Genomic DNA, 20391 nt, shown 5'->3' with positions numbered 1-20391 from the left:
TATCAACATTTACACAGTAATGTCTTTAGTGGGTAGTAAAATAGATTACATTTTTAAAAGGGTGTCGAAATCATAGAAAACTATTTAAAAAAAAGACACACGCACACAACTGGAAAGTTTCTGGAACAATCTGGAAGGAACCTGCATTATCCATCACTCCTTTGGTCTTTTCTGTCTAAAAATCAAAGTAAATATAGAGAGTACACAGTTCATTTTTCAATAAAGTAACTCTTTATTACATTAGGATTTAAAAATCTGCCAAGCAGGTCTACACAGACCCAGTATATAGATCTTATGACATAAAGAGATTTAATCCTGAATTTATATACAGTTTAAAATATGAAATCTCTCTCTCTAATATATATATATATATATATATATATATATATATATATATATATATATATATATATATATATATATATATATATATATATATATATATATATATATATATAGCAAACACAACAGAGAGCTGACAAGTTAGTAGTACAGGGTACCATTTATAATTGGATATAAATAAAGAAAGCATATTTACTATAACTGTTTTAAAGTGCTTCTAAATCATAATGATTCACAATCAGTACCTTTAACAGCAATAATCATGTCAGTTTATAGTATATATTTCACAGTGTAACTTGTCATTTATCAGAAACCACAAGCATAACATAACAGACAAAAGTAGCACATTTAGTACAAAAGAAATTGGAAATTTTGGTATTGGAGATATTTTAATAAAAGCATACTTGCAGTTTAGGAGCCATGCAGAGACCATGCTACAGATCGCTGTTTAAAAAGAACATTGTTTAGTAGACATGGAAGACTTTGACTCACTTCAAGTGAAAGTTCAGCAAAACTTTTATTTTAACACTGTAAAAATAATAAACTTGAGTAGTTAGTCTGTGATCTTTAGATGTGGTAGAAAGTCTTCTAATTCAAATTCCTTCCTGAGGTTAGGGAGCACGCAGATGGGAGACTAAAGAAGCTATGAGAGGAAAGAAAAACCACATCATCATTTATCCAAACAAGCATCAGTCAGTAAAGGTCATGTGACAAATTCAACAACACTGCACATGTTGATTAAAAATAAATCATGTTGCTGGGTTTCCTGCTGCTGCCACTCACTGATATAAAAATAAAACAAGCAACACTGTTAAATAAATCAAAATCATCAGATGTGTTTTGGGCATGGCACGACACAACAGCTACAATATGAAATGCTTTGAGTGAACCAAAGGGCTCATGCGATGGAAGTCCCAAAGCACTGAGGCATTCCGATGGAAATGGGTTCAGGTGACACACAAACTGATGCTCTATTCTGTTTCCCATCATCTCTCTTTATTTAAATGTAAATGAAGACAAAGAAATTGTGTTCATTTCCAGATTCACTGTCAGTAAATTTAATCATGTTCTTCATAACGCTGCACAGAACACTGCTTAGGCAATTGAAAGATATCACCTGAGAAAAACAACAATTAAAAAAGATCAGTATATTCATATACATTACAAAGCATCTTGTGAATAAATGTATTAATATATACGTAAAAAGATTATTCAATATTCATTTTTTAATATAAAGTTCTGTTAGTGTCTCATTGAAAACCAGAGACTTAAATTTACAACTGAAGATGAACATACATTCTTGTCAAGAACATAAAACTACACAAGTTACATGTTATGAAAAACGTCCATTGATTTATTATTATGTGTTTAGCACAATCAGCATATGAAACTTAAATACACTGAACAAGGCTCCCTTTCTCATCCGTAAGATCGTTTTTCCCATGCTGATGGCACAAACATTCCTGGTTTCCACTGATGTTTGATCCATAAATCAACTGAAAGGGGAAAAGAAATATGACAAAATATGGCAAAAGAAACAAAAGGATGACGGATCTGAAATATGGCAGGAATCAAAAGTAAATAGTGAATGAATTGGAATGCAAGATTTTTTTTCTGTTGAAATATGCTGGCAGCTCAGCTCCCATTACTGACAGTTTAACATTTAAATCACATTTACTAACAAATATCCCAGAGAGACATTTAGCTGTGTGACAAGTCTGAGGTTTCTACTGTCTCTGAGTCAAGTCGCTCCAGTCCAACAGGAAAACACTGACAGCTTAACTCTTTATACACCAACAATGGCTATACACACTCACCAGCCACATTATTAGGTACACCTGTTCAGCTGCTCATTATTGCAAAATAACCCAAAATTGGACAATAGGAAATGGAAAATGTTGCCTGGTGTGATGAATCTTGATTTGTGCTGCAAAATTTGGATGGCAGAATCAGAATGAAGGCTGCTGGTGGTGTGGGGGATATTTTCTTACCACAATTTAGGACTCTTCTTATCTAGGCATTATTTAAACACCACAGCCTAACTGAATATGGTTGGTGACCATGACTATCTCTGTATGACGAGAGTACCCATCATCTGATGGCTCTTTTTAGGAGGATAACTGATTTCTTGAACATGACAATGAGTTAGTAAGTACAAAACCTCAGCACAATACCCCTGTACTATGGCCTCCATAGTCACCAGGTCTGGGGGGATGTAGTGGAATGGGAAATCCACATTGTGAATGTATACAGTGGTCCCTCGTTTATCGCAGGAGTTACGTTCTAAAAATAACCTGCGATAGGTGAAATCCGTGAAGTAGCCAACTTTATTATTTACAAATATTATAGATGTTTTAAGGCTGTAAAACCCCTCACTACGCACTTTATTCACTTCTCTGAGGCAGGCATGAACATTTTCACACTTTTCTCTCTTGTTTAAACATTCTCACAGTTCAAACCTTTGTAGAAAAATAAGTCCAGTATTATAGAATTAAACCAAAGATCAAACCCTAATTTCAGGTCCAGAACAGAACAGAATAGAGCAGCTGTGACAGAATTTAACAGAATCAATTCAATTTAATTCAGTGTAATTCAATCATACGGAAGTGGAGGAAGCAAGAAGAATGAGTTGAGTAAAGTTTGACTTATCTGACTGTTTTGTTTTGCTTAATGCGCCTTATAATCCAAAAAATATAGTAACTTCTATCTTTCTTTAGCATGTCCAGAAGTGCAACTTTTTGTGCGATGGTTAGGATCTTCCTCTGCCTTTTGGGTGCTACCGCAGGTGCCTTTGACAGTGCAAAAAGTTTTGTCGACATTGTTGTGTTTGTTGGGGAGAAAACTTCCAAACATACAGTACAGCACTTCAGAGTCACGCTGCTAGCGATCGAAGATTTATGTAAATTTGACAAGCTAAACGCATTCTGTACTGTACAGGAGACACAACATGGAAGAGATTGATTGACAATGATCTACAGCCAATCAGGACACAGAACACAATGTGCTGTAAAAAATTAAAATTAAAATTAAAAAAAGCATGCAAAATTGCATGGAAAAAAAATCTGCGAAACAGCGAGGCCGTGAAAGGTGAACCGCGTTACAGCGAGGGACCACTATAGCTGACAAATCTGCGGGAGCTGGGTGACGCTAGTATGTCAATATGGACCAGAGGAACCTCTGAGGAATGTTTCTAACACCTTGTTGAATCTGTACCATGACAAATTAAGATGGTTTTTTGAAGTAAAAAGGGAGGTCAAGCTGGTACTAGCAATGTGTACCTAATGAAGTGCTCAGTGAGTGTATTTAAAAAAACAACAACAACAACAACCAGACTTTTTGGTTAGACAGTGACTTTAAATACTTTCCACTTGCAATCTTACCTTAAAGCTTCAGCTCACTCTTGTCTACAGTAAGATTTTTACAAACATTTCCTCATCTTTCATATGACATATTTAAAGGATTATTTTATAAATCCCTTTGTGTATATGCTTAGTGTACGAAGCTGTTAATTTTGAAATGCATAAAAATGCATTTATTGCTTTTTCAAAAACAGTGTTATAAGAATAGCAGGAAGAATTATTAAAACATTAAAATACCTGAAATCTCTTCATCCACCTCACATGTAATTATACTGGCTAAATGCCTCGTAAAATTTTACTGTCTGGAATACTGAAGCCCTTACCATTAATAGTAAATGTTTCCAAGAAACTCTGCTCACTCAGTTCTTTTCATTTTTCTATTTTACTGACTATTAAGACAGCTTTGGTGTGCTGTGTTTTACAAGGCTGATGCCAGGATCAAGCTGCATTTAAAGCATATGCAACATCATGATTACAGCTCTTTGCGGGATGTATGAGTATCATCTGTGCTCTGCATGGCGTGAGCATCGGTGAGACCAGTCCAATGTAAACAGAACTGTCCCTGCCCGAGATACAGTCTGGCAGGTCAGCCTGCAGAGACATAAGCATCAGGCTGTGTCATCCAAGCTGTGACCCTTCCTACAGCGTCTGGGCACACAGTGTCAGTCTGAATCTGTCCCCGTATCCTTTTCTGAGCCAACATAGCCTCCGGGAAGATAACACTATCTCGTTAATCACGTTCTACTGCTCCCCCTTTTCCAAAAAACACCACAAAGACTGACCTCCATGATATGGAAGGTCAGTGAATATAATGTAGATTGACAATGGTTATCCATAAATAGCTTGATCTCAAGGTATTACTCATTGACTGTATTAACAGTTCTGCTGACAATCAGTGTGTGAATTAAGCAACCAGCACAAGGTAAATACAAACACATTAACTTACTTCTTCTTGTCTTTGTCCTTTTTGAATGGCTGCTGTGAGCAACCTTGGAGTGCCTGTCCCATCAGTGTCTCTGCTGCAACCTTCCTCCTATTGAAGGCATTCATCTCCTCCTCCAGCTCTCGTCTTTTCTCCTCCAGATTCTTCTTTTCTTCTTGGTGCATCCGCTTGAGCTGCTCAAACCTCTCATGAAGCTACAGGTGATGATAATATATATACACAGAGCAATGTCATACAAGCCAAATATGAGATATGATCACACAGGAGTTCTTTTATGACTTTGTTAATCCTCACCTCTTTTTCTTTCTCTTTCAGCTCAGCTTCTGTCTCCTTCACTTTGTTGACAAACATCTGTCTCATTTCTTCTTCTTTGCGCTGCAGCTCCACAATAAATTCCTTCCTCTTGGTTTCGTACGTCTGCTGCAGGCTGAAGATCAGGGTAAAGTCAATAATATGCTCACTTTACTGCCCTATAACTTCACACTTCGTTGAGCCATAAAATCTGTAGAGCAAACGCTGTAATGTTAACTACAGCTAGCAGAACTCATCCAGAAAAATGCTCTGCAATAGTAAAAAATAATAATAAACAAGCAATATTTTAACTCAACATTCAAAATTAGAAAACAAAACACACCAAATTATAAAACATTTTAACTGTGATACAGAGGGATTAATAGTTTTCAAGTCACATTCTTTATCTAAATCTCCTTAAAACGTTGACTTTAATGTGCTGTTTATGAATAATCCAAGTTATTTGCACATTTTTAACCTCATAAGAAAGCTAGAGTTTTGTTTTGGGGTTTTTTTTTTTGATAAAGTAAATTGCCCAGATGCATTTGCATCACTGCTTTCCCTAATTTCACCTGAACGACTGGCTGTCAGTGCCTGTGTCCTTGAAGCCCATCTCTTCCAGCTTGCAGCGACGGTACAGCTCATAGTGACGAGCGTGCGTTTGCTCCCGGAGATCCTCCATGTTCACACGCAGCACCATCTCCCTCAGCTTCACAAAATCACAATGCTTTTCGTTTTCCACTGAAAAGAAAAACTGGTCTTTTAATTGCTCATAAAATCCATCATGTTTATACCTAAAATAAATAAATAAATAAAAAAAACTGGATTTGAGCAGCAGGCATCTGACTAAACAGCTCCCTCATGATGACTGCCAAACCATTTCAGCAGACTCACCCTCCACAGATCCCCAAGGGTACAGCCTTCCTTTCACCATCTTATTTCCTACTTTCACGTCGTCTACGCTTCCAACCACAGCAAACGGCAGAAGAGTCTGTGACAAAGAGTACTGATAATGTTAGAATATGGAGCTATTAATAATGCTGCGTCATATCCAGGATCCTAATATGCCATTATGCATTATATAATGTTTCTAAAAATACTGTTTCCTCACCAATGAACATCTATTTTCAAATGGCATGACAAAGTTGATTATCATTACATGTGATTATCAGCATAATATTAGTTAGCTTAAAAAAGAGAGAGCAAGTATGCAGATTAACCGATGACTACAACTAAGCATTAAAAAAGCATTAGGTACCAAATCCACGGTGCACATGTTTTTATGTTTATCTGTTTTTAGGACTCACATTCATAGAGGAGTTGATCTCTGCAACAGCCTCATCCTCTGTGGGAAACTGATATATCTGGACTCCATTGCTGACCAGCTCACTCATAACCTTGATCTTCAACTTTTCTAGCTCATTCCTGGACACAGTGTCTGCCTTCGCAATCACGGGGATGATGTTCACCTGAAGATAACCAGAAGATAAGTCATGGACTGAGTAATAACTGCTGAAATACACATAGCTTGGATCTCCTTTCACCTTGCTGTCCAGTTTCTTCATCGTGACGAGATCGAGGGACTTCAGAGAATGTCCGTTGGGGGCGATGAAATACAGGCAGATGTGGATCCTCGTGTCGTGGTAGTTAAACAGGGAGCGCTTTATTTTTAGCTCCTCTTCAAGAAACTTCGCAAACTGGGCATCGATATACTCAAGAATGGGTTTGTAGCTGCAGTAAAAAAAACAAACATTACATGCATGAACATTCAACTTCATGTTGTTCAACAGACATATCGGTAACCATGGTAAAAACTCTGTACACAGCCAAGCATGTTAGATGCGTACACTTCCTGCTGATGGAGCACTCAAACAGCAATTGAAACCACATTTGCTCTATCACTCACTCCCGGGTTCCCTTTCTTCCACTCCAATTAAAATGCCAGCAGCGGGGCAGAGCTGGCTCTCGATTTTACAATCGGAAATTGTTTCAGCATAAGAGAAAAATGGCAAAGTGATTCAGGGTTGGCACTGATCTATCAGGTTTATAGTGTAACCTCTGTGAATTTTCAAAGGTTTTCTTTGATTTCTAAACTGTTTCTTCCTCTTTAAAAAATAAAATAAAAGTCATTTTAACTAAAAGTCCATCATCACATCCATCAGCAACCTGTACCTCTGTTCTTTGTTGATCTGGTCTCCAAACCCTACAGTGTGTACAACAGTCAGCTTGAGGTTGACATTGCTCTCCCGCAGTTCATACGTGTGTGGGCGCAGCTCCACCATTTGCCCATAGTGGCTGGCTTCCTCATTTTCAAATGTTGTATTGAAAAGAGTGTTCATCAATGTGGACTTGCCGATCCCGGTCTCACCTTAAAAACAGACAGAAAAACAAGGAGCGAAAATTACAGATGAAGCAGAATGAGTGCATGTGAATTTCAAATGAACTCTTGTTATGGTTACAGGACTAAGTTTGAAGCTCCTCCTGGGTTCAGACATACCCACACAGAGGATGTTGAAGCAGAATCCCTGTGCAGATGCTTTGCTGACCAGCTGATCTGGAAGGCTGTCAAACCCCACATGGCCACTGAGCTCCAGAGTTCGCTTCTCTTCATTCTGAGAAATTACAATGAAAACAAAACCATATTCATCCTATGCTAGTAAATATCCAACAAAATAAAACAGTGACTGGAATGGTGAGCTTAAAAGGTCCATCTGTCACATCCCATCCACACACACTCTGCTCTTAGGCTTAAAAGCATCTTTTGCAAATGAGGTCATCTCTCTCTCTCCCTCTTCCAATTAACACACTGAACAGTCCCATCTATAAAAAGGAACTATCCAAATAGTGAACCAAATTCCAGTTAGCACTGATGTCACGTTAAATGTATCATATGCTTCGTGTGTTATGAAATGGAGTAGATTAGAGTGTTTTTTCATGATTTCATTGGCTTCAAGTGTAATTCAGTATTCATAGTAAAAATGAATTAATTATACACAAAAAACGACATACACAAGCTGCTCTGTATATACCAAACTCCCTGGGACTGTTTTGCAGCATACTTTAGACGTTATAGCAGCTAAACTTTGGTACAGCTTCCCTCAGCCCTCAGGTACAAAAATAAAGATATTATTATTATTATTGAACATTCAAATCATCAACAAATATTTGTTTGATGAATTATTTTTAAAACTGGCGCTTATAAGTAACTTACTGACAATCATATCAGTGAACCTAGTATATGTAGCCAGAGACTCAAGCTGATAAACTCACTCAGAATTCCCAGCTTGAGCTTTGGGTATTGCGAGTTTGTATATAGTAGCCCAAACTATACGCAGTAGGATGAATGATGCTACAGCCTGGTAAGTTGGCAGTGAGAGACTGTTCCTCCAATACCAGATTCACCCTGGGAGCCTGGCATCTTGCAAAAAGGCTCAACATGAGCACCAGGATGTGTTTCAACACAACAATCCTCTGCTTCTCCCTCACATCTCTCTCTCTCACACACACACACACACACACACACACACAAAGAGCTCTTTATGTGGATGTTATTTCACAGGATGGGAGGATATCCAAGCTGCTGGCTGCCCTGGTACCCCCCAAGCTCCCCTCCACAAACACTACATTAACTTGAACTCTTCCATCCTTTACAACATAGACAGGAAACTAAATTCCAGGTATGTGAGGTGAGCCATGATAGGATTTAATTAACGCATGTCATTACCCTGAATTACATGTTTGGCTGAAACATGCTGACATGTTTTTGCTGAGCAATATGATGCTGACGGTTGAGGAGCTGGTAGCTACCACTTACTACTACTTATGTTTATCCTCTTAACTCAGTCTCTCAGTCATTGCTGGCCTGGTCTTCAACCACATGCTAATTTCGTGCTGTTAATTCAGCACCAGTGCACACCTGTCAGAGGTGCTGACACGGTGAACAGGAAAGTACTGACACACAGCAGGGCTCCGTGCTGTTTCGTCCAAGACAGCGCGCCTGGATGCTGAAGTGCGCGCTTTCCGCACGTCTCCGAGGACCAGCTCCTCAAAACGGAGCGACGAAGCATTTCTCCGCTGAATCAACCATCTTCATCGCGATTCATTACACATAACGAGCTTTCCTCATCTCCGCAGCCCTCCTGCTGCAATCCCCGCACACATCACGTTGCTCTTATTTACACCCGAATGTAAGAAACCGTTTGCTAGCTCAATGCTGCTCTTCTAAAAACCGCTCGTCACCGCTGCAGGCCGGCAGACAGCCCACCGTCGTACTTACCGCAAAAGCATCCACCTCGCTGGTCGCCATCGTCACAAGTGGCTGTGTGCAGGAATTATGAGTGTTCAGCGCGACCTGCACTCCATCCACATCACACACAGACTCACACTGCTCTCAATATGGCTACTTGAAGGCAACACCCCCTCGGTGCTGGAGGATGATATTACACCAGCTCGAAATATACTAAACTACACCGAGATAGTTGCTTTTGATGAGATTTTACGCGAAATTACGATAATAACTGCTTTGACTGGGTTTGCAACGACTGCCACGGAAAACCTGGTTCACAATGGGAGCACTTTTTAACTATGATTTGTAATTATTTTCAATGGAAATGAAAATTGTACAATTTATTTATTAGAGGGAGTTTTTTCTGCCGCTTTCCAATATTCATCCAGTTTTCTGACTTGAAAACCTGTAGTACGTAATTGTCAAGGTTTATATATTTACACAAAGTGACACTAAACAGTAATATCTGGCCCAGAAAGTGTTTTTATATACGATTATGAAATTTCAGTGGGGTTACAGCAGAGTACAGAGCCTATAAAGAAAATGAACGACACAGTAGGACCGTGGAAAAATGTATGCATTTAATACCTGTTCACGTTACTTTTTCTATTTAATGCTACTTAAATATTTATTTGATAACCATGGTTGAAAATGTAATTTTGCAGAGAAAATATATAATTAAAGGAAAGACTAACCGTGTAAAAAATGCAAAATATTTTAAATAGGCGTCCGTGACCAGCTACAACATGCAGACAGCTTTTAATATGTTTATTTCCAGTTCTCGTGTATTTATTAATTTCGTTTTTCAATGTAATTTAATTTATAAGCCCTCAATGATGAAATATTTGAGAAATTTAATATATCTGTGGTATGTAAGTGTAACCCCGTATAATATACACACACACATATACATACACACACATCTTAAATTAAGCTAAACTCGTGTACTCCGTAAATAAATACTACGCTGATAAAGAAAAAAATACAGAAGATTTAAGCTTTTATATGAATCCACTGATCACGGGAGGGTCAGCCCTGCACACAGTCCTTTTAACTGGGAGGGCCGCAATAACATACGGGTGGATTTATTTGGAGAGGCGCCGGAAGCAGCAGGTTGGTGCAGGACAGCAGAGAGGGGAGCAGGCAGTGCGGGATTATCCTTTGGGCTCTACTTAAACCATCCGCTATATCTTTTCATATTTTTGCGCCGCCGGGACAACATGGATCTGACCCAAGAGTCCATTTTGTCCTTTTTACTAGAGCACGGAGGCAAAGTAAAGAACTCGGAACTGCTAAACTATTTCAGACTCCGCATCAACTGCAGCGATCCCGCGGAAAAGCAGCACAATAGAGAGCTTTTCAAGAAGCTGGTGAACAGCGTCGCTGTGGTCAAACAGATCGACGAGGTGAAGTTTGTGGTGGTGAAGAAAAGGTACCAGGACTTTATTAAAGAGGCGGCACAGGATGTGTCGCAGAAACTGCAGATGGATGAGAGCTTCTCCAGCCAAAACACGAGTTTTTCCTGCACATCTCCAGACCGAGCCGAGCCAGCCAGGACTGACTCAGATATAGAAAACAATAATGTAGGCGACGCCTCAAACTTTAATCCCAGTTCTAACACCGATGTAAAACACATGTCCCTGTGGGAAATGCAGAAAAAGAATGTGTTATCTGGAAACGTGAGTATCGAGGATACGACCACTGTTAAGATCCTGAATATCTCCGGAGATCAGGCGAGCAGAGCGGGGAAATCTGGAGCTGTGTTCGCTGTCATAGCTGTGAAATCTCCAGGGAGAGACTGTGCAGCAGCAGCACTGGACGGATCACACTCCCGAGTGCATCAGCAGATAACTTTAGACAAACCAATTAATTCGAGTGCAAAAGTTTCTACACGACCAGCACCAACTTCAAACGCAAACTTTTCCGCTTGCAAGGGTATATCCAGAGAAATCCAAAGTAAGATGGTCACACACACAGATGACACACACCCACGAGTTTTACCAGAGGTTAGGGCGCCAAACAAGACCACAAGACAAGCAGATGATGCCAAGTACTCAGAGTCTGTGCCTTTGGAGCGACTGGCTCATGAGTGGTTGGTGAAGTGTGCAGCTGGGATGTGGGGACATATATATGCTTTGCTGCTGCAGGACACTGGTTTAGCCCAGAGGAAAGACTTCATGTCAGGGTTCACAGCACTTCACTGGGCTGCTAAGGACGGCAGCAGCGAAATGATACGCAAACTCATGGACATCCCCAGGAAACGTGGCATCCATGTAAACGTCAACACCAAAGCACATGGAGGCTACACGCCTTTGCACATCGCTGCCATACATGGGCACACTGAGGTCATGGTTCTGCTTGTGCAAAGATACAGAGCCAATGTAAACGAAAGAGACAATGATGGCAAAAAGGCCTTTTACTACCTGGGCAAAGGTGCTCCGGCTGAGGTCAGAGCACTTCTGGGAATGAAGCAGAATTTGAAAGCAGAAGATATAGAGAAGTACAGAGAGCAGACGAAAGGCTTCAACACAATCAGTAAACTGTTTCAGCCTCATGGGAAGAAACAAAAGACTAAGTTTGCTCATGACTGGTAAGAAGTATCACAAAACAAGCTGTGACATGAACTATTAAACCTGAAGGAGATAACACTGTTTATACTTTACACCTTATTAAGGCTTTACATATCTTACAGTCTTTCACTGAATTACAGAGGAGTACTTACTGTATTTTGTATGGCACTGCACAGTGTGGTTTTTTTTAAATTATTAATGGTATTTATAATTATCATTGTTTATCTTAAATTTCATGTAAACTGATGTGTTATTTTTCTCACTGATTAACACCACAATGTGTATAGTCATGCATATTTTCATTACCTAATGTGTAGTAAATATTTACAGGTCACTTCTCGATTCCTGACTTTTCAAAGTATGAGGAAATAGAAAAATAGATTGCACCTCCCTACTTCTTGGGAAATAGTAACTGTCAACTCATCAACCTGTAATACATTGTTCTAGTATGCTCATTGCTTTTGTGGGCTGCTGATCACATTTACAATCACTTTTATCATCCACATGAAATCAGTTAGCTTTGTCAAAGGAAAAGGAAACATTCAGTATAGCTGAAGAAACAAATAAAGTTAGGTTTTAACATATTCAACATCTCAGTGTTAGTACATGCAAAGAGTGTGGAATAAAAGCAAAGCAAAGCAGGAAAGAAACTAGTTGGGGTAGTGCAGTGTTTGCATTATACACTTTTTGTCAACAGTTTGTACTGTATGAGGAGGACACTGTTCTGTGGGATAAGCAGTATCAGCCAAAGCTCTAAAACATACTGCAATAAAAACAAAGCAGTTTCCCCATCTTTAAATAAATACATAAGCTTAAACTGTATTCAAAAGCTAATGAGCAAGGAACACTAACTATTGCAGTGACTTTATTAACATTTAATTGCATTGAATTTAATACCTTCAACACAATGAAGTGGAAAAAGCCTTTGCAATATTTTATCTGAGCCATAAATAACTAAACCTAAACTTATTAAAACATATTTCCTTGTTTAGACATGACTGACTAAACATAAATCTTTTTTCAAGACCAGCTATGCATCAAAACATCATTTTGAGATTAAATAACCTCATTTGTTACTTAGCTGACCCAGTCTGAAAACAAGTTTGGGTCTAAAAGGCACTTGGACAATAAAGCCGTATTCAGAGCAGTGCCAGAACAATGTCCTTTGTGTTGTTATTTAGGAAAAGAAGCTGCTTACATAAAGACAAAGGACAGCTCCACTCATAGAAACTGTGTCATGTGATTAAAAAAGGAAATCTCCCACAGAAAGGTTTCCTATGTCCCATGATCCAAGCAAAACTTCTAAACATCAAAGTTTTTCTAGGGTAACTATGTTAGATCCTGTTAAGAAAAATGTTTTGTTTTTATATACTTTATATACTAACTGCACTTGCTGTAAATAAACTGATTTTATTTGCTTCAGTACTTGTAGTAAACTGGGGCAAAGTTATAACTAAAGCTCTGAAATGGTCCCTTGAGTTCATAGTTACACTCCAGAGAACACCAGTACAAAAAGCTGTAGTGTGGTGCCATAATTATATGATGTGCCACAAGCGTGGTGTTTGAGAACAAAGTTAGGGATCACAGTTTTTACAATAAACAGAAATCTGTGGGAACACTATAAAAACCAGTGGCTGCAACGTGCCAATCAAGGACAAAACAATTTGTGAGTGGAGACTGTGATATTCTGGACTGATAGTGATACTAACGTTTAAAATAACAATATACCCAATGAAAATATTTAATCACAAATTTAAAATCACCAACTCCATACACAAAGACCCCAGCTGGAACTTGAACCAGACACCATGAATTAACCATGCTAACTGTTGCACCACCATACCACCCCTATAATTTTATCCATCCATACATTTTCACTACTATTTTTTCCAGTTTACCTATTGCAGGATCAACAACTAGAGCAAGTTAATCATTCACAATCACGTTTATACCGATAGCCAGTTTTTTGGATTAAGTTATTGGACTGTGGAGGAAGCTGGAGTACTAGGAGAGAACATGCAATCCCTACATTTAAAGGTACAGTGTGTAAAATCCCACCGCTAGATGTCAGTAGATTGCAGTCAATTGAGTTCTGATTTCTTACCCCTCCTAATTCTAATGTATAATCCTAGCTACAGTGTATGGCAGCCAAGAGAGAGTGAAACATTACATTTAGACTGCTCTATAACAGCAATAGCCAGCTGCTTTGCATTTCTGTACAAAAACATTTTTCTACACACTATATTTTAACATTTTTGAATAATATCACCCCAGAAAAAAAATGCAGCATTTTACATTTTTACCCCTAAGTCCACTCAAAATACTCTGGCTGACGTTCATCTGTAGTAAGTGTAGGCTGTCAGTCCACTGTTTACGTTAGCAATATGCTGGGTGCATACATTTACTCTAGAGGAGGCTTTGTGAAAGGAGTCTGAAATGAGTCAATGAGCCAGTAAAACTCACTTCTGTTAGATGACACTGATATTGAGGATATTCTGAACTTCTCTGCTGCTAAGCACTGCTATATCTGCCAGTGTATCTAACATTGTTGGACTCTGATGCTTAGTGAATAAACTCTCACGCAAAATGAGAATGTAACCAAACTGTTTTTCAGAGGCAAGGTGTGATTTTCAGGACACTCGAGCCTAACATAAGCTGGCATAATGTTAGCTAATATCAGCTATTGTTGATGTTTAGATCCCAAAGATAATGGAAATAACAATACAAATTAGTCATCTGGCACAGTATGTCAGGTCCAATGGTGAGAAGCTGTTCAGTAAACATAAACCCACACTTCTGTAGTGATGACATGACAAAACATACTGTCACATTTGACGAGCTTTTCCCAGAGAGCTGATTGAGGAAATAAACAGTTACTGTCAAAAACTACACACATTTGTCTGGGACATGGTCCAGATTGGTTATTTCAAACTCACCACATAAATCTGTTGGCAGCCTTTTCAAGCTGTCCAAATAAAATGGTGTAAAAAGAAATAAAGGAAAAATGTACAAGGAAGCTGGCAAAAAGTAAATTTTGTTTGTATGGCTTGTTTATGTTCTTTATAGCGTAATACTGTACTGTTCTCAAACTTGTTTAATTATTAGGTTGAGTTATCTCTTACCGTGTTAATGGGAACTAATGGTTCCTGCTGGGATCCCATTTCCCTGAAACATACAGAATACCCTTAATAACACGTTCGTCTTTGCAGTTAAGTTTAAAATAGCAGTTAAGTTTAACTGCTTAACTGCTTAAACTTGCTAGCTTACGCCTAGCAGACAGCATACGCTTATATAAAACGGTCGGTTGATACTTCTAATAAATAATCAGCCAACTATATATTTCTTGACAATTTTTTTGCTTTAGGTTAGGTTTGCTTTAGGTTTTTCGCTTAAACTTAAAACACAAGAATAAGAGTGGCACCGGAAGTTTGGAGGGACCTCTTCAAAATAAAAACATTGCCATACCAACATGTTTGGTTTTTGTTAGCTTAAATTCTTCCTTATCCATGCTGCGAAAACTCAGTTCAGTTTTTTTCTAAATTAGATATAAAATAAATCTATGTTATAAAATGAGGTAAATAAAAATGTTGAAACAAGCATTTAAACAAACAAGAAACCCATCAGAAATACATAAACAATAAAATGATGCAGCAGATATAGCTGTACAGTGGTATTTTTTATTATTAGGTGGAAGCACTAACAAGGCGTGTTTATATATTTTTATATACGTTTTCTTTTCCTTTCCTAAGATTTTGAGGTAGGCTATTCCAAAGTTTGGCAGCAAAAATTGGGAGAGCTGCGCCCCCAGTTTTTCCAGTTTACTACTGGATAACTAAAAATTAAGCAGCATAGGATCTAAAACTTACAGACTTACAGAAATATAAAAAGGCAAGAGACCATTTCGGATTTTATATGCAGGTAAAAGTAAATAATTTAAATAACAATTTAAATAATTTCTGAGATACTGGTAGACAGTGTAGCTCTGCTAAAATCCATATACTTTAGGATTAAATGTATTTAAATTTGCTAAAATGTGTTTCAAATCTGTTTAGAGGGCTCGGTTTTCCGCTTTAAATGTTAAAATGTGTAGTCTGACCTTGTTTTTACAATAACCGGAAACGTACTTCAATACCAGAAGTTAAAGGTTCACAGTTTAATCAGAGCTGGTGCTTTACAAAACACAGTCCTCTCACTTATGCTACATATAAAACAAGCTCGCTGCAGTTTTCATTCTTATTTTTCACACGACCCAGCCGCAGGGGCTCCTGCAGCAGCTTTCTTTTACATGACAAAGTAATATGAGTGATGGAGCTGATTGCCCACACCTGCGCGTGTTGATCAGCGGCAGCACGTGTTCGCTCCTGTTGACCTCGAGCTCTCCACAGAGAGTCCCGATAGGTTTTGACCGGTTTCGTTGTTTATAATGGAAAAACAAATGCTGATGTCAGCTGCCCTTAGTCGTTTTCGCACTGTCGCTCTGCTGCTGCTTGTCACCTGCAACTTCAAGCTGGTTGCGCCATTCAGGCCTGCCACTAACGCGCCGCACACACTGACCGACTTCACCTACCAGTACGACAGCATCTTCTCCCCGCTGCTGAAAGCTCTGTCGGAGCACGGGGGGTCGAGGTGGAACCCCGGTCTGAAGAAAAAGCTCAAACCCGAGCACAGGTACATGAAATATCTGACAGAGGTTTACAAGAAGTCCTCCAGAGTGCAGAGTGTGGACGGGAGCAACATCTACAACACTGTCCGACTGATCAAGCCACAGGATGAGTGCCTGGCACAAAGTAACAAAGGTGAGCAAGTCACACGGGCAGCTGACTGCACTGGAGAAAACAAAACGGTCATGCAGCACTGATGCTCCATGGCCATTTAAATAAACGAATAGGCTCTGAAACATGGCACACAGCCTTAAAACACCCCAAAGGATAGTTACTAAGGGTCATGTGTTTATTAAGATTATAGAGTTTCAATGATTTGGAGATATAGGTCACTTTTTCGAAGATGAGGTAAAGCAAAGCGAAATTACCAGAGCTTCCTGGATCTCAGAAGAACCTCAAGCCCCAGATGCACCCTAGGATAAGTATCTCAGTTTATATTTGGTAATATAAAGTTTTTGAGTCAAATGTCCCAACAAACTGACTCAACACAGAACAAAAAGTGGTTCATTTAATGGTATTACAATGTGACTGTTTCATGTTTGACATTAACCATACCTTATACTACATCTCATCATCTTACCCTGACCTGACCCACTTCTCTCTGCTGTACCAGGGGCAGACTAGATCATACGTAAATAATTCCAGTCCACCATGTACATGCAATACACTAACCACTGATTTTACAGGTTGTGCATTGATGTTAATTATAAATGAATAACTTTATTCATATTATAACATTAAAAAAGGCAACCTGGGACTGCCAACAATCCTAACTACTGAATTTCAAGGTGCTATGGCTTTTGGTGCACCTGCATAAATCATTAGGCTGCATGTATGGTGAGTGTTTGTTTGATCTGGCTCATAACTGGGATGTTTTTTGCAGCATTTAGCTGCCTTTTCTTTCTCATTTTTATTCCCTCCCTGTCTGCCTTACCTATATTTCTTCCCCAGATCATCCATTTTGCTCTGCGCTTTTTTGTTATTAGGCAGAGCAGCAAGTAGATGTTCGCTGCCAAGAGATGCACGTACATTTGCACACACCCTCGCTCAACTAGGTGCGTTGTTTGCACTGTTGACACACAAACTCACTAGGCCAGTGTGGTGAAGTTAGTCATACCTGCTCTGAGGATTGTGTTGCTTGCTATCTGATTGCTGGTGCAGCAAAATTACAGCAAAACTGCTCAGTCAAGTACTTATGAAAAGCCATAACTTAACCTTAGTGCTAACCCAAATTATAGAGGGTACCATGGGAAACCTGGTTTAAAGGGAGAACTAATTTCTACACAAGGCTGGTATATACTGTGGCTGCTGGATTTAATGATGTTCCAGGAAAAAGATGCACGTCTTTAATAAGATTTATTACATAAACTGTGAGGGAAGAAGGTAAGTGGTTTCTAGATGATTTAGTCTTTCACTTTTTTTGTGAGGGTTCATTTTGTAGTTCTATTATCTACAAAGTATCTTGAGTGAGGCCCTTCAGATACTTTTACGTTAAATCTATTACTGTAATTCTATGAATATGGACTCATGGATGTAGCTCAAGTTAACGCAGAATGAATACCGTTTAAAATCAAAAATATTTGAATGTCAGATCTCTGGCAGCAGATTGGATGCCTGTAGAAATCACAGTTTTGCAGACAGGGGACAGATATATTTTTTATAGCTTCTAATATACAACACATAATATCTTAAACGGTCCAAACCACATGTATGGTTTCACAGATATTAAAGCTTGAGGTCTTTTTAATTTTTTTTAATTTTTTTTAGTCATTCAACTTTAGTGTGATAATACTTGGGTATGCTACAATATACCAATATTTTTTATTATATATATTTTTAAGTGTGTAATAGTTGATTTATTTATATATATATATATATATATACACACACACACACACACACACACAAAAAGTGTGCGTTTTTAGGGGGTTTTTTTGTATGTAACTGATTATGGAAACACATTATTGTCACTAATCCTGCATTTTTACCTTCCCTTAAAAGTAAAATGTCATTGGTGGAATTGGCTACATGTATAAGTTGTGCATGTTTATTCAACCTAATTAAAATTTGGTGTAATCTTGAGCACGTCTGCATCATGACATGATGGTGACTTTCTGCCCTTTATGTTCTTGTGTTCTTCCACAGAGAGTTTTATGCAGGATTTATCCTACAGCCTCCATCAAGTGAAAAGAAAAGAGCAACTTCTGAACTCGGCCCTGCTGTACAGTTTGGACCATGAAAGTTCAGCACCTGTCAGCTCTCTGTGTTACATCACTATCGAGGAGTATGAGAGGTCGAATCAGTGCCCGCTCTGTCCAGGGATCCAACGTGCAGTGAACTTTTCAGCCAGCACAGGCAGGAGGAGCTGGAGAAACTGGGTGGAGATTGACATCACTTCATTTTTTCTGCCTCTCCTAAAGTTTCCGAAAAAGAACATACACTTGCTTGTCAACATCACCTGCCCAGAGGAACAAAGAGCCAAGGGCAATGGTTGCAAAGGTCCCCTGGAGATCACCTTGAGGTCCCCTCCTCTACTTCTTTACCTCAATGACACCAGTAAAATCGCCCACCAGTGGTCACTAGAGAGTGCTAAAGCAAGTAAAAGGCCATCTGTGGCCTTTAATAATTTTCAGAAGGAGGGGGCTTTAAAACCAGAACGCAGGCGTGGGCGCAAGAGGAGATGGAAGAGGGAATCTCCAAAGAGCAAACGAGGTGATACAAAGTTGGACATCCAGCTGCCTGAGCTTCTCCCAAGTTCCGAATTCCCAACACGTGACTGCGCCTTGTATGATTTCAGGGTGCGCTTCAGTCAGCTCAAACTGGACCACTGGATTGTGTTTCCTCCTAAGTACAATCCCAGGTACTGCAGAGGAATCTGCCCGAGGATCACGGGCTTCATCTACGGGTCACCCGTCCACACCATGGTGCAAAACCTCATCTATGAGAAGCTTGACTCCTCTGTTCCCAGGCCCTCGTGTGTCCCCTCCCACTACAGCCCCCTCAGTGTCATGATCTTTGAAGAGGACGGCTCTTACGTCTACAAGGAGTTTGAAGACATGGTCGCCACCAGGTGTACATGTCGCTAAGCCAGCAACCAACATGCCTTTCTGTTTTTCAGGCTGATCAGAATGTCAACAAACCCTCATCAGCAGTCATCACACAGGTGGACTGTTTCCAAGCATCAAATATTCTGACCAGGCTCGGTGATTTCATGAATTTATAAAATCGTTGTGCATGAAAGAAGTTTGGTCTGGAGCAGTTGTGTTTACTTAAAGTATTTTATCATGTAAAAGTGTGGCATTTATTTCGGTTTTGTTAAGGCAGAAAAGGTGCAGATGCATCCTGATCTTCAGCTGTTAGAAATGTTGTAATGAATCTAACACACTTGAAGATAAAAATGTGTGATGTATGATTTATTTTAAGTTTGCTTGTTTTTGTTAATTTGTTCTGGGTGGGTTGTCTGACATTATTCATTAATTTAACACAATTTGCCAAATTTTAAGTAGCCCTGTTCTGGACAAAAAGAAAAAACAGTCACAAACGCTTCCCAAACCTTTTACATATCGTTTTATTCATGGGGATTACAGACGTCTGTCTGCATAATGTCCAGAATGAAAGTTGTCGAGGTTTCAGTGTGTATTTATTACTTCTGGTCACTGAGTGACTGCATACGTGTGAACTGACTGCATGCTTATATATTTGTACTGGTTGAATGAGACTAAATGCATGTCATATCTATTTATGCAAACTGAATGAATTCACTGTGTGTCTGTGTTCAGCTTAGGAATATTCGAAAGAATGAAATTATGTAGGCAAAAGTTGAAGAAAATTAAAAATAACTTGCATAAACCTTGTTTAAATGGAATTATGTGAAGAGCTATGAGCCACTAAAGAAAGGTGAGTGGTGCTGAAATTGAGGAAATCTACTAAAAAGAAAAGT

At 39.0% G+C, this 20391-nt stretch overlaps 3 protein-coding genes across 6 annotated transcripts; 2 read left to right on the top strand and 1 right to left on the bottom strand.

Annotated features, from left to right (window-relative positions):
• Positions 1-482: 482 nt before the first annotated feature.
• LOC146677506 (septin-8-A-like) lies at positions 483-16566 on the bottom strand. Of its 4 annotated transcripts, none has more exons than XM_085423153.1 (11): positions 16358-16566; positions 14913-14955; positions 7433-7547; positions 7108-7303; positions 6480-6666; positions 6243-6404; positions 5830-5926; positions 5508-5676; positions 4939-5071; positions 4648-4838; positions 483-985 (listed from the first exon to the last, which is right to left on the bottom strand). In XM_085423153.1, the coding sequence occupies exons 1-11, from the start codon at positions 16462-16464 to the stop codon at positions 931-933; spliced, it is 1455 nt and encodes a 484-aa protein (XP_085279279.1). In that variant the 5' UTR covers positions 16465-16566; the 3' UTR covers positions 483-930. The 4 variants fall into 4 exon arrangements, with proteins under 4 accessions (XP_085279279.1, XP_085279288.1, XP_085279297.1 ...); XM_085423162.1 differs by having other exon boundaries at positions 483-1838; positions 16358-16563; XM_085423171.1 differs by lacking the exons at positions 14913-14955; positions 16358-16566 and adding an exon at positions 9212-9320.
• On the top strand, positions 10326-14720 carry sowahab (sosondowah ankyrin repeat domain family member Ab). The gene has a single exon (XM_085423190.1). The coding sequence runs from the start codon at positions 10441-10443 to the stop codon at positions 11812-11814; it is 1374 nt and encodes a 457-aa protein (XP_085279316.1). The 5' UTR covers positions 10326-10440; the 3' UTR covers positions 11815-14720.
• gdf9 (growth differentiation factor 9) lies at positions 16463-19537 on the top strand. The gene is made up of 2 exons (XM_085379662.1): positions 16463-16586; positions 18597-19537. Exons 1-2 carry the CDS (start codon positions 16463-16465, stop codon positions 19535-19537), a joined length of 1065 nt encoding a protein of 354 aa, XP_085235788.1.
• The last annotated feature ends 854 nt before the right edge of the window (positions 19538-20391 follow it).

The sequence above is a fragment of the Rhamphochromis longiceps genome, linkage group LG2 (genome assembly GCF_057381845.1).
Source record: "Rhamphochromis longiceps isolate RC_006_pf linkage group LG2, R_longiceps_female_GT1.1, whole genome shotgun sequence".
NCBI classification, from domain to species: Eukaryota; Metazoa; Chordata; class Actinopteri; order Cichliformes; family Cichlidae; genus Rhamphochromis; species Rhamphochromis longiceps.
The sequence above is the reverse complement of the archived record's forward strand: the minus strand, read 5'-3'. Positions and strand labels throughout refer to the sequence as shown.

Excerpts from the sequence above, each read along its gene's own strand:
- sowahab (XM_085423190.1), top strand. The coding sequence starts at position 10,441 with ATGGATCTGACCCAAGAGTCCATTTTGTCCTTTTTACTAGAGCACGGA.
- gdf9 (XM_085379662.1), top strand. The coding sequence starts at position 16,463 with ATGAAATATCTGACAGAGGTTTACAAGAAGTCCTCCAGAGTGCAGAGT. Across the intron at positions 16,587-18,596 it reads CCTGGCACAAAGTAACAAAG|AGAGTTTTATGCAGGATTTA; the intron begins GTGAGCAAGTCA and ends GTTCTTCCACAG.
- LOC146677506 (XM_085423153.1), bottom strand. The coding sequence starts at position 16,464 with ATGTACCTGTGCTCGGGTTTGAGCTTTTTCTTCAGACCGGGGTTCCAC. Across the intron at positions 7,304-7,432 it reads CTTCAACATCCTCTGTGTGG|GTGAGACCGGGATCGGCAAG; the intron begins GTATGTCTGAAC and ends TCTGTTTTTAAG. Across the intron at positions 5,927-6,242 it reads AGATCAACTCCTCTATGAAT|ACTCTTCTGCCGTTTGCTGT; the intron begins GTGAGTCCTAAA and ends TCTTTGTCACAG.